At 40.0% G+C, this 12685-nt stretch overlaps 1 protein-coding gene across 1 annotated transcript in view; it reads left to right on the top strand.

Moving 5' to 3' along the window:
* Nucleotides 1-12685, top strand: part of LOC116331068 (prickle-like protein 2) — a 36470-nt gene that overhangs the window by 21612 nt on the left and 2173 nt on the right. Inside the window, exons 2-8 of the mRNA XM_031753607.2 lie at nucleotides 3863-4047; nucleotides 9343-9456; nucleotides 9568-9705; nucleotides 9993-10196; nucleotides 10815-11001; nucleotides 11594-11748; nucleotides 11877-12678. Coding sequence (XP_031609467.1) covers nucleotides 3916-4047; nucleotides 9343-9456; nucleotides 9568-9705; nucleotides 9993-10196; nucleotides 10815-11001; nucleotides 11594-11748; nucleotides 11877-12678 — 1732 coding nt within the window. The 5' untranslated portion in view covers nucleotides 3863-3915. The remainder of the gene's footprint in view (nucleotides 1-3862; nucleotides 4048-9342; nucleotides 9457-9567; nucleotides 9706-9992; nucleotides 10197-10814; nucleotides 11002-11593; nucleotides 11749-11876; nucleotides 12679-12685) is intronic.

The following is a 12685-nucleotide window of genomic DNA, read 5'->3' as shown; positions in this document are numbered from 1 at the left end:
ATCTTAAAAATCTTCTGCACTTTTACATTTGTAAAATCTGAGTAAAACCCAGTTTATTCTTGTGTAATTATGGCTGCCTTGTTAGCTTAGAAGACACAACATGTAATTAAGGTAATATTGGAGCTGTGGGAAGTCATATTATTCCTCATTTGATGAAGGCTAGCTGTGTTTCCCCCTGCCTTCAGTCTTTATGACATACTTGGCTGAACCAAGCCGATCTCTCTTTAGATAACTCGGAGATCGGCGTCTCAGAGGTGTTCATTACGTGTCCAAACAAATCACTGACACCAGGCCCATAAGATCAACTGAAAGCGCTATCAGCAGCCATGTGTGCAACTTTGGGGTTAGAGGTTCACTGAAAAACAAAACCAGAAACAATCAGCGTGTCATCACAGTGGCTCAGTCTTACTGATGTATATTTTATGCATAGAACATTAGAATGAGCTCTATAGTTGTTTGTAATTAACAAAAGATGTTGTCACTAATCCCTGGCCAGGCACTATGACTACTTGGAGTGCTTGCTACTTTTCTTACAGTTATAACAGAGCTGTCGTTGGGTCTTTCCATGTAATAAGCTTTCATTTGACTGTATAAAAAAAGACAGACCTGGCTATTGTGACCTCAGTCATTGGTTAGTGAAGTCACCGTGTGAAACCTCCATTGGCATCATGCTGTTTAGAAGCTAGACAAGCAAGAAGGTAGATCTGGCATAGAAGTCTAATGGCACCATCTGTTCATAGGGAAACTTGTCAGTGACAAAGCAGACCTGCCTTATACTTTTTGACTCTAGTGGGGACTGTGATTTATCAATTTAAGATCATATTGTATTCAGTAAAGATTGAAACTAGCAGATGAAATCCTAAAATCATCAGGAAAGATTAAGAGAGCCAAAGGGTCATTTACCCATAGACATCTACAAAATTAGACTTTTACAACCAGAGGAGTTGTCCCGTGCTAGCCATTAGAAAGGTTACAAGTCCAGGGCACATCTGTGTTGCTTTTGCTTTTTATCTTTTATATACAGTCTATTATGTTTTTAGTTTTCTTGAACCTCTTTCTAACTTTGAGCTATACCTCTTCCCTCCAGCTGCTGGCTATATGTACAAATCAGTCTACTTGCCTTTTGATAAAGCTGCAGTCACACAAAGGAAGCAATTGTGCAGTGACGTGGTGACCAGAGACCACAGAAAGTCAGTGGGTAAAAAAAACATTGGCAGTGCAAAATGTGGGGGTCCTGAGATAGACTTTTGAATGCACGGGATACTGATGATTGACATATGACAGGGTACTAAATACCAGAGCCCTTGAGTGAGTCATTCCATTCAACAGCTCTGTTAAACACATTAGAGGGTTACCTAGGCAACCAGAGCCTGGGCTATCCACCAGTGACCAGCTGACCCTTAAAAGTAATGTGCAACAAGTGAAGCCACATGTGACAGTGGGCGCCACTTAAATAAGAAAATAACCATAATAAAAAACAATGAAACAACACATGGCAGTCATTGTGATATATTGACTGCCCTATCAGAATGATCATAATCTCATGCAACTCAGAGTACAAATGACGCTTTAATATTGACAATAGAAACAATGGTATCAAGAGAATTTGTCACCATATAAATAATAATGACAGAATCTTGTTAAAATTCAGCACTGAATCACTGATCTGATTTCACATTGCCAGTGGACATCACATTTGAAGTGATGCCTGTTTGGAGCAACAGGCTGCAGGTTACCCAGCAGGCCCACTCTCACTCAGCCTCGGTGCACTAATGACGAACAGCCTCGGGCCAGGCTAGAGGCTCAAGGTTACATACCTGCGATCTCTCTTCACAAAGAAATCAGCAGCACCCATCTTAGAGAGATAAACAGTACTCAGCTCTGCTTGGATGGAGGCTGACTCACTGGCTCAGTCGGTAGAAATGTCTGCTGTTCCTTGGCCACTGCTTAAGCTGTATTTTTATGTGATTTCTAATCTGCAGGAAATGGTGTTGCTCTCTGAAATTGCCAGAGAAGACCTGTATCATAGTTTGGGAAAAATCATTTTGAATCACAAATGTCAGGGCTTGTTCACGCTTTCCCACGACCATCATCTAGTGTTGTTTTCCTCACTCAAGTGCTATGACCTTGATGCACGACCTACAGACACAGAACAAATGTGTCATCTGCTGTCTCATCTTTATGTACATGTCCGCATTGGTCAGACGGCACTATTTAATTGCAACACAATGGGTTTCTCATTTTTATATGAGATACAGACAGCGTTAGAAAGAACAATTGTTTCTCCCAATTTGCATTAATTAATTGTAATATCTCTCCACTCATCAGCTTTTGAAATAACAATCCATGAGATGTAAACACACCTCCATCCTGTGCTCATTGCCGGCTCACTAAATATCCTGCGAAATGAGTTGCATTTCATTTTCATACTTTGCTGGTGGAGGCGATTTTACTGCTGTTAATTATTCATGTGCCAGTAATGTGTGCAGCTGTTCTCCTCTCAAACAGAAAGAAGGAGGAGAAGATTGAACTGATCTGTTGTCCATACCTCTGAGTAACACAGTAAATGCAGATGAAACACTGTCTGATAATAATAAAGTCCTGGGACTGGCGAGCAACTTTGATATTGTGTAAATTTCTTTTTGGAATAAATTATTCTGAATGTGTTTCACAGACTTGATTAAAATTTTAAGCAGTTGGTCAGTACACCACTTACAGACTGAAATATTTATATATTGGATGGATTGCCAGATTTGAAGACTCCTGCAGAGCCAGCCATGACCCCCAGCAGATCAATCCCACTGACTTTGGGGCTCTCCAAACTTTATCTCTCAAAGATTTGTACAAAGATCCCACTGACTTGCTATTAATTCTACTGACTTTGTGGGTCTTCTACCTTTTTCCACTGTGAAGTTTACATTTATGTTTTTATTTTTACAAAAAAGGGTAACTTGTTGGCTGGGGGCCCGAGGAGCTTATGTAATAGCGAGGTGTCTGTCATCTGTCCACAGTTTGCAAGAATCGTTGCTCATCCGAGAACACTGGTCAGGATTTAGTCAAACTTTCACACAGTGGTCATCTGATGACTGTGCTCAAGGTCAAAGTCATATTGTTTTGTCTTGTTTTGTGACCACTTTTCTATTTTCACAACAGTTGCTGGACTAGTAGTAGTCTTTAATATCAATCAGGCAGTACTAGTCGTGGTGCATTGGTCAGATTTTGGTGAAGTGACATTAATTTGGCCTGGATGTGACCGTCAGCCTCCTTGACTTCTTAGTGGATTTTAATTATTTTGTGCAGTACAATTACTCAGTGACAATAAAACTTTAATCAGTGAAACCAGTCAGGAGCTACTGTACTCTGTTACTAACATTCTGGTTTAATTTAAATAGGAGGTTTATCTTAAGCACTGATTAGGAAATATTTTGGGCTAAAGTAGCTGCAGACTGATGTATTGATTTGTAAAAACACGAGAGATAAACAGACAGCAAAGAATTTTCCACACAAACTGCACAAATATAAACGATGGCCATAGGCACCAAAACTACTTATGTTTGGTGCTTCTATATTCAAAAAGGGTCCCCATGCCGGGTCGCTCCACATGTTCGGTTGGGTAGATTTTGTTAGCGTCAAGAAGGATGCCCCAAAGAGATTTGTGTCTTCTACCAGGAATAGAACTGGGAATTGTTAGGCAAATGTGCAAACCACTACACATTACCACTACCAGTTCCTTCAATGCTAAAGTTTTTATCCCTTGATTGATCTCATCTGTCTTTTCCTTTCTTTTTTTGTTTTGTTTTTGTTTTTGTTATTGCAATCTCTTTTTGCCTCGCCCTCATTCTCCTGCCTGTTTCCTCCCCAGGAATACCTGTGTCCACTCAAGCGGTTTGGGTAGTGGAGCATGTTGTGACAGCCATGTCTCTGGAGATGGAGAAGACCATCACCAAGCTGATGTACGATTTCCAGAGGAATTCCACCTCTGATGATGACTCTGGATGTGCACTGGAGGAATATGCTTGGGTTCCCCCTGGCCTCAGTCCTGAGCAGGTATATAGTTACAGATACAAACAAACTATGACGCAAATAAGTACTTCATTAGATATTCTCTGTTGTTGTCCAACAGTGCCAGACCGTATCAAATTGAACCGAGTCGGTCAAGAGAATTAAATTATTTGGATAATAAAGGATCTATCCTAGTAATCCCGAGCTGGAAAATTCACTCATCTGAAAACACGACAACATATCATCATTGTTTGAAATCCCCTTCATGGTGCTGTAGTCTCTTACGGGTTAGAGTGGGGAGAAGGGCAGGGATGACTTACAATAGACTAAGGCTATGCTGTCAAGCATTTCGGGGAGCAATAATCGTAAGGACATTTTACAGCTGTCAGTGTTAATCTGACTTTGTGTAGAAACCAAATTGAGAGTCAGACAGACTGACAACCATGACTGAAATCATGAAAAGCAACCACACACTGATTAGTTGATTGCATTGTCTGAAGAACAGATGCGAAGCAGCAAAAGATTTGATGAAATGTTGAAATGCTCTGTGATGAGTTTAAAGTACAAGAATTTCAGATATATAGGAGGATTCGCTTTGAAAAGGCTGTTTCACTGATCAGTATCGAGTAAACATGATGACTACTGAGTGGTCTTCTAGGTGCACTAAGCCTCAGTTTGCTCTGTTTTTTAGTGTAACTTAGCAAATTTAAACCCAGAGGACTGGAAGTAATTTGAGTCAGTGAATGTTTGGATGAATCTAATTGGAAATGTGTGGCAGCGTGTTTATGCGTACCAGTTTCACAATTCTCTGTCTGCACTCATTTGCAGTTTAAATGCCTTTTAATTGCATGCATGACCAAGCTAATGCAATCGGCTCCGCAAATCCAGAGGATATTTCCTCCTCATTTTTTATTTTTGCCTGTTGTTTTTGTCAGCTCTGACATAAGATAAGCACGGTTGTGTTCAACTATATTCGGTATAAACACTTCTGTCTTTATTTAGTATGAGAAGCACTCCAATGCAACAGGCCTCCTAGTGCTCTGTTAACAGATGACACGATGGGCTGATAACAGTCATTTTCTCCAGTCAGCCATCTTGACAGGATGCTGAAAGAGGCTGCAGCCTCTGTCATCCAACAGGAGGTGCAGGCAATTTGAAGCTGCCTGTTTCTTTTTTTAATACACTTGAACGTAATGAATTTTAAGCCCGTCACATCTGATTTCTCTCTGCACAATTAAAGAGACTTGCATTTTAAAAGATAATCACAATTTTGCAGCATAGTTCATCAAGCTGTCAGGACTCAAATTCCCTAGCTGAAAACATTTACTGTTTCAAAAATGTTTTTGTTGTATCAGGATTGGATGGGAGGAATGAACTTTGTTAATAACAGATCTTTTCAATATTTGTTGTAACACGTTTTTGCTTTTTTTTTTTTTTTGTCTAAATGACTTACTTTAAGAGCGTCAAGGTAAAAAAAAAAAAAAGGGATTTGGTGGGCTAATTTATTCCAGTAAATTCAGAGCTGAACAATTTCTAGTTTAATTAGTTAGTTTATCAATTATGCATTTATTGTCAAGGTCAATTGTTCCTGTTTACCTGTGGATTTTGGACTGGACAAGATGAGCAATATGGAGACAATGCAATTTTTGGTCCAACATGGTAACCAGCAATGAAAACAAGCTGGATTCCTATACAAATTTGCATGAAATGGATCACATTTAAACCATTTAAAGCAGGTATGTAAAACCTAAGGCCCGAGGACCAAAATCAGCCCACCAACGACTTCAATCTGGCCCACTGGGTGGCTTTGAAAAATGTGACTGAAGGCATAAATTTCAGCATTTTCTAGTGATAAACAGCCCCTATTGGCTATTCATACACCAAAATAAATAAGTAATAAACAATTAAATAACAGAAAGAACATTCTGTCAATTAACAAAAAAATCAATTTTACATTTTATAATTACAAGACAGTCTGCATTAGTAGCTTCTTCTATCATTTTTACACATTTATTTCTTACAACTTGAGCCAAAAGAGTCGTCATTAATTTACTCCAGCAGCATTTCTACATTTTTCATGTAGAAAAGCTGAGATGGGATTAAATGTGTAGTAAACCACTGAATGAATGGGAACTTTTATCCCTGATTTCAAGTATTTTTGCTTCCCAATTAACAAAGAAATTTTGAAGAAAGTGATTATATGTTGATGTGCTTAATATTTTAAAGTCCACCTGTTGCACAGTTGAGAGACAGTTCTCAGAGAAAGGTGGTTCAAGGCAAATGATTTTGCCTTTCATAAGAGTCGGCGTCACCCTCCTCAGCACAGAGTAAAGCGTGACGGGCAACACAGAGAAGAACCACCTTTCCCTCTCACTCTCCACCCTACTGATCAAGTAAATTGAATCAGCAGAAACTTCAGTAAAATAGATCTTTACACTGCACTGAACACTGAACCACTTTGCGTTGAAAGCCTGTTTTGTTGAAAATCCGAGACAAGTAACAAGATTGCTTTCTATCCTTTCAGTGTTTACTTCTCAAACACCGTTCAAGGCTTTTTCTCTGTTTCATCGGCTAGCATTTAATTACAAAAGAGGGTTCAGGGCACGGATGGCAAGTGCTACTGCATCGTGAATTATAATTGCAGTGCAAGTTTAAGATTTCCTTTAAGCAATGCGAATATTAGCTGCTGAAAATTTAAAGAACCTGGTGCTGTTCAAGGTTGTGCCTGCAGCAGCAGCACACATCTCAATGTGCTGAACACTTTCAATTCCAGACACCAACTTCCAAGGGCAAGACATAAAATTTTTTCCATGAATCAGTGAAATAATGTAGATTATTTAAAACAGCCAACTTTTATCTTTGTATAATGAACAAATTGTGGATATTTGGATGCTACTGTATAGGCCAGCTTTAAAATATACTTATATACTATATACTTTTTTTCTGTCTATCATAATTTTATAATTTAATAATCATGGTCTAAAATTCATTGTTGTAATATCTATAAAAGCCACAACCCCAGGCTTCAGACTAAACGATCGGTTTCTACTCTTGCCTCTGTATGATATGAAAAGAGTAGATATCCTCAACATGGTCATCTCAGACACACGGCTCCAGCTGTGAGCACAGCAGCCCAAACCCATCGGCTGTTTAAACCATCTATTTGTGAATGCCAGCCGAGCAGAAGAAGGTTGTCTTCGTGGAACTAGAAACAGAACTAAAAATGTTTTTTAGATGAAGAGTGAATTGAGGAGTTCCATCAAAGAAAAGTCCAAATTAAATAAAGGTTATTTTAAACTGACTCATGCAAAGTACTCTATGAAAGTTCAAGATCAGAAAGTTTAAAAATTAGTACAGTGCTTTCCATTTAATATTTTTATATTTACAGTGGATCACATAACTGTTTTATTCTTGCTCTTTTTCTGCCCATCTTTACTATTGTGGTTCACTCTTATTAGAGCTGCACTGAATATGAATTCCTGCTCTCTTCAGATTGTTCAGTCTCATGTGTTCATGTGGTTTAAAGCCAAAATACGGAAACAAAATAGCGTATAATTTATTCATCTTCTCATAGTTACTTCTTTTAAATAACTGTTCAACCTCATCTGCTGTATTGTACAAAAGTCTTTGGGACCTTATTTCTTTACTGTATTGTTTATTTCAATAACAATGCGGTAAATTTTACAGTATATAATTTTACAGTACATAAATACAGTATCAACACCTTTTATTCTTCAACACAGTCTGAACGCTCTTAGACAAGCTTTCATTTAATTTCTTTAATCTGCAGGGGACGTTTAGCAGGCTTCTTGAAGGACATTCAAAGCCTGTTTTGAATATTGGCTGCCTTTTTGCTCCGTTCTCTGTCAAGATCATCTCACACTGCCTTAACAATATTGAGGTCTGTGAGGCCAATCGATGACTGATAGTCTTTCCATTCTGTGTTGTTTTATTTTTTATTTTTTTAATCCAGGTGTGCTTTTACTTGGCAGTGTGTTTGGGGTCATTGTCATGCTGAAAAATGAAGCTGCTGCCAACCAGATGCTTTCCAGATTTTTTTGCATGCTGGATCAAAATTGGATGGTGCTTTTCTGCATTCATTAGTTTTGCCAAGATCCCCAACACCACTGGCTAAAATGCAGTCCCAAACCAAGACAGAACCTCCACTGTGTTTTTAAAGATGGCTGTAGCCTATTGTGGTGCCTATCTTTTGGCCTTCTATGTAGATATTGATGACATTTTGAAGCAAAACTTTGAATTTAGATTCATCACTCCATAAGACCTGTTGCCACTGATTTTCAGTCCAGTTCTTGTTTAATCAGCTTCTTGACAACCATCCTGTCAAGACTCTCAAGTCTTGTGTCTGATCTTTGCTGGATAATGTCTTTTTTTGTCCAGTTTCCTCAAATTTTCTAAGGACACACTGCACACCATGCTGATCAAGTTTTTGGCTAATAACTGGTATTCATGTTGTTGGTGCAAAAATACAGTTTATATGTGTCGAACAATGTTATCTTTGGCATGTTTTGTAGGCTTAACTAAAGATGTTTTTTGCAACAGGCTGCAAATGCCCGATGATACAATTTAAAATTGGTTCTTTACTAACTTGCTTTTATTTGTAGACACAACACTGGTTCATACCTTGAATTGGGTGCTCTTTTTTAAGCTTGAATGATTTATAGGTCAGTGTTAAGTTGTTCTACAAACAAAAAAGACTTCTCCTAAAATGGTGAGGTACAAGGACTGGACTGGAAACGAGTAAAAAAAAAAAGCAGTCAATGTCCAAAGAAAAACTCCGAAACAACTCCAGGAAACCTGGAGAACCACTTTAAAAGTTAGAACAAAGTCTGGCCCTTTGGAAGAAAATATGAAGGAATTACGGGTGGCTCAAGACCTTCGCACAGTAGTTTATGTCACTTGATGTAGAGAACAACTAATTGTTAAAACTTTATGTTGTAGTACAATTTAAACTAAAAAAGAATTGTGTGCAATATGCAAATTTGTGTTATAAATCAAAACTTTCAACCTCCAAACACATGTATTTACTTCATCCATCATGCTTTTGTGTGTGATGTAAAGAACTTGGCAAATTATGTAGAAACATTTTCTCCGACTTTCCAAGTTGTTATGAGCAGCAAACAGCAGATTGATGAGGTTAGCAACTAACATAATCAAGGATTTTGTAACAAAACGCGTAGAATATTTATATCAGGGTGAGCTGAGACTAAACACACTGAAAAAGGGGTAGTGAATATTTAATTTACCTTTTGTCAAATGTGCTGAAACACATTTTGAAATTGAGAGGTCGCAAAACCACATGTTTGATTTTCTTTGTTTCAGGTGCATCAGTATTATAACTGCTTACCAGAGGAGAAGGTCCCTTATATCAACAGCCCTGGAGAGAAATACCGCATCAAGCAATTGCTTCACCAGTTGCCACCACATGACAATGAGGTAAAACTACACGACAGAATTCTGAGTAATACATGAAGACTTTTCTTTATTCTTATGATTTCCAGAGGTTAGGTGGCGTTTCAGCTCTAATGATGAGTCGCGTTGTTTCAGGTACGATATTGTAATGCGCTGGACGAGGAGGAGAAACGAGAGCTTAAGCTGTTCAGCAACCAACGGAAGAAAGATAACCTGGGCCGAGGCAACGTCCGTCCTTTCCCCCTAACTATCAATGGGGCCGTCTGTGACAAGGTAAACCACACAACCAACATCTTTTCATTCCTTACATAATGACCTACTTTTTCCGGACTTGGGGTATCGTCTGTGTAGCAAATATCTTTAATTCTCCTTCATAAAAGCATGTTAGTCTTGAAAATATTTCATACTGTCTCTTTTCACACCTTACAGCTTTCATTCTTTCTTTGTCTGCCTTTTCTTCCAACACTACCTGACTCTCTCATGTTCTTTCATACCTTTCATTTGATTTTGTTTCTTTTCATTGAATCGTATTTCTTCTCTTTTCCTTTCCTCTCCTACAGTGTGGGGGTCAGATAAATGGAGGGGACATTGTAGTTTTTGCAGCAAGGGCGGGTCATGGAAAATGCTGGCACCCTCAGTGCTTTGTCTGCGGCACATGCGAGGAACTGTTGGTGGACCTCATATACTTCCACCAGGATGGCAAGATCTACTGTGGCCGGCACCATGCCGAGAGGCTGAAACCCCGCTGCTGTGCCTGTGATGAGGTGCGCCTGTCTGGGCTTGGAGCCCTTTAGGGTTGGAAATGGCTGAATGGTTCATGCTCACAGACTTGGATGAGGTTGGAATCAGTCTGGAGGGAAAAGATGTCTCAGTATCTTTGCCACGTCTCAGAAAGTCCGCTGTAATTTATAGTGAGCGGGCTTGAATAATAAGTCAGGCCACAGTGCTCTGCAAGTATTGGAAAGAGAATTTCTATTTGATTAACCTGTTTAATTATCTTTAACTGGAAGATATAAATCTGATGTCACATACATATCTTCTAAGTTAGTTTCTTTATGAGGTAATTTTGTGAAATAATTACATGAATATTGTAAAATGCAGGCACAAAGGATGCCTAGGTCATTGCTTTTATTCAGCTGAAATATGCCCGACTTTTACACCTAAGAACACTCACGCTTTGGTGGAATTTCTAACAGCTTTATTAACCTACCTGTCAGTTTATGTGGAGGTTGATGATCCTTTTAAGGGGTAGTATGGCAAAAAGGTTCCTACTCTAGGACGTGACACAAATAAAATACAGGAGCCTGGGATACAGGATAGCAACATAGGTAGATATTGTGTGTTATCTGCTAGCTGATAAATGTAATGTCTTAATCATATAGATCATCTTTGCTGATGAGTGCACTGAGGCGGAGGGCCGGCACTGGCACATGAAGCATTTCTGTTGCTACGAGTGTGAGACCACCCTTGGCGGGCAGCGCTACATCATGAAAGATGGACGACCACATTGCTGCAACTGCTTCGAGTCCCTTTATGCAGAGTACTGTGACGCATGTGGAGAACACATAGGTACTACACATGCTTTCATTGTTGTTTCAAGTCCTCTGATATCTAAATGAATTGCTATCAAGAGTGACAGACATGCTATTCCTGTACTTGCTTCGTGGAAAAAAACCTCCAACAGCCCTTTATTGTAAGCGTGACTCTTATCAGCTCTGGAAGCCTTGTGTGCCACAGCTGTGGAGGGGCGGGTTCAGTGCAGTGAAATGCGGATAGTTATTATCATCCCAAGCTTCAGTAACAGTGAAAGAGTGTGTTTCAGAGGGTGCTCCCATGTTGTATCCAGATGGAAGCTGTGAAAGATGATTACTTCCTCTTGCTGGGGAGTAGTGCTGGTGAAATTTATTCATGCTATCTTACAAACTGAGTGATCATCTATGGGCATGAAATCATAAATATTTTACTTTAAGAGACAAAGGGCTCTGTTTGCTCATAATTTAAATAGTGCCTTGCAGCATTTCGGATAAAAATTAGGTATCATATCAACATATCTGACAAAAATTTGCTTAATAGCTAAAGGTTAACATCAGTCTGTGATGTTTTTTTCATCATGCGTCGATACTAAAAATGGTCAAATGTTTTCGTTCCCATCTTATCAAAGGCATTGACCAAGGTCAGATGACTTATGATGGACAGCACTGGCATGCAACTGAGGAATGTTTTTGCTGTGCCCGTTGCAAGCGCTCCCTTCTTGGACGCCCCTTCCTGCCAAAGCAGGGGCAGATTTTCTGTTCACGGTCCTGCAGTGCGGGACAGGTGAGGAAACTGAAAATACATCTGTAGCATTTCCTTATTTAGTCATGTATATACCCGCTGTTAATTAGTATACATTTTTAAGAGTTTTCTAGTTATTCACATATATATTTTTTATTTTAACAATTAAGGATCCCGAGGAGTCTGACTCCTCAGACTCTGCCTTCCAAAGTGCTCGCTCACGTGAGTCTCGCCACAGCACCAAGATCGGAAAGAAGGAGCGCAGGAATGCTGAGCAGGATAGGCGAAGCACCGAACCCCGCCAGTCAGCTCCTCCATCGATGCCCGACCGTCTCTCTGCTGATATGGATCCCCTCTCTGGTCAGATGGATCGCTTAAGCCTCACTTCTAGTCAGACTCCAAGCAGGACACCTAACCGCACCCCTAGCCGCACTCCGAGTCGAGCCCCAAGCCTTAACCAGGTGTGGATGAGCCGAGATGACCCCTACATCCCTCCTTCCTATGAAGGCCCTCAGCGGGATCCCTCCCCTAGCCCTACACCCATTCATCTGCTGGGTCAGTGTAATGCTAGGCAAGGTTACAATCCCAATGCGAATGCTCATCCACCAGCCCAGAGTCCTGCCAACCCAGGAAAGAGGCCTGATTCCTGGGGAAAGGAGCAAGGGAATGCCAAGAGGACCCCTATGGCTGCCCTGAGAGGCTACTCCTTTAATGAAAACTGGATGCACCACAGCCAGGATGAGTTCAGACCCAACAAGTTGCGCACCCAGATGAGCTTCAATGAGATGTCTAGCCAGAATCAGGGTTTCTCTGACAAGAGAAGTATCAGTCTGCATGGATTCCAGAGAAATGGAAGACCCCCACTGACCAGGAGGAACCCTATCAATGCCATGAGCTTTAATGAGCCCCTCACTCCTCTAGAACAGACCCCTCGTGGATCCATGGACTCCCTAACTATGTCTAATGCCACAGGTATGGG

This window comes from Oreochromis aureus, linkage group 20, assembly GCF_013358895.1.
Source record: "Oreochromis aureus strain Israel breed Guangdong linkage group 20, ZZ_aureus, whole genome shotgun sequence".
Lineage (NCBI taxonomy): Eukaryota > Metazoa > Chordata > Actinopteri > Cichliformes > Cichlidae > Oreochromis > Oreochromis aureus.
The sequence above is the reverse complement of the archived record's forward strand: the minus strand, read 5'-3'. Positions and strand labels throughout refer to the sequence as shown.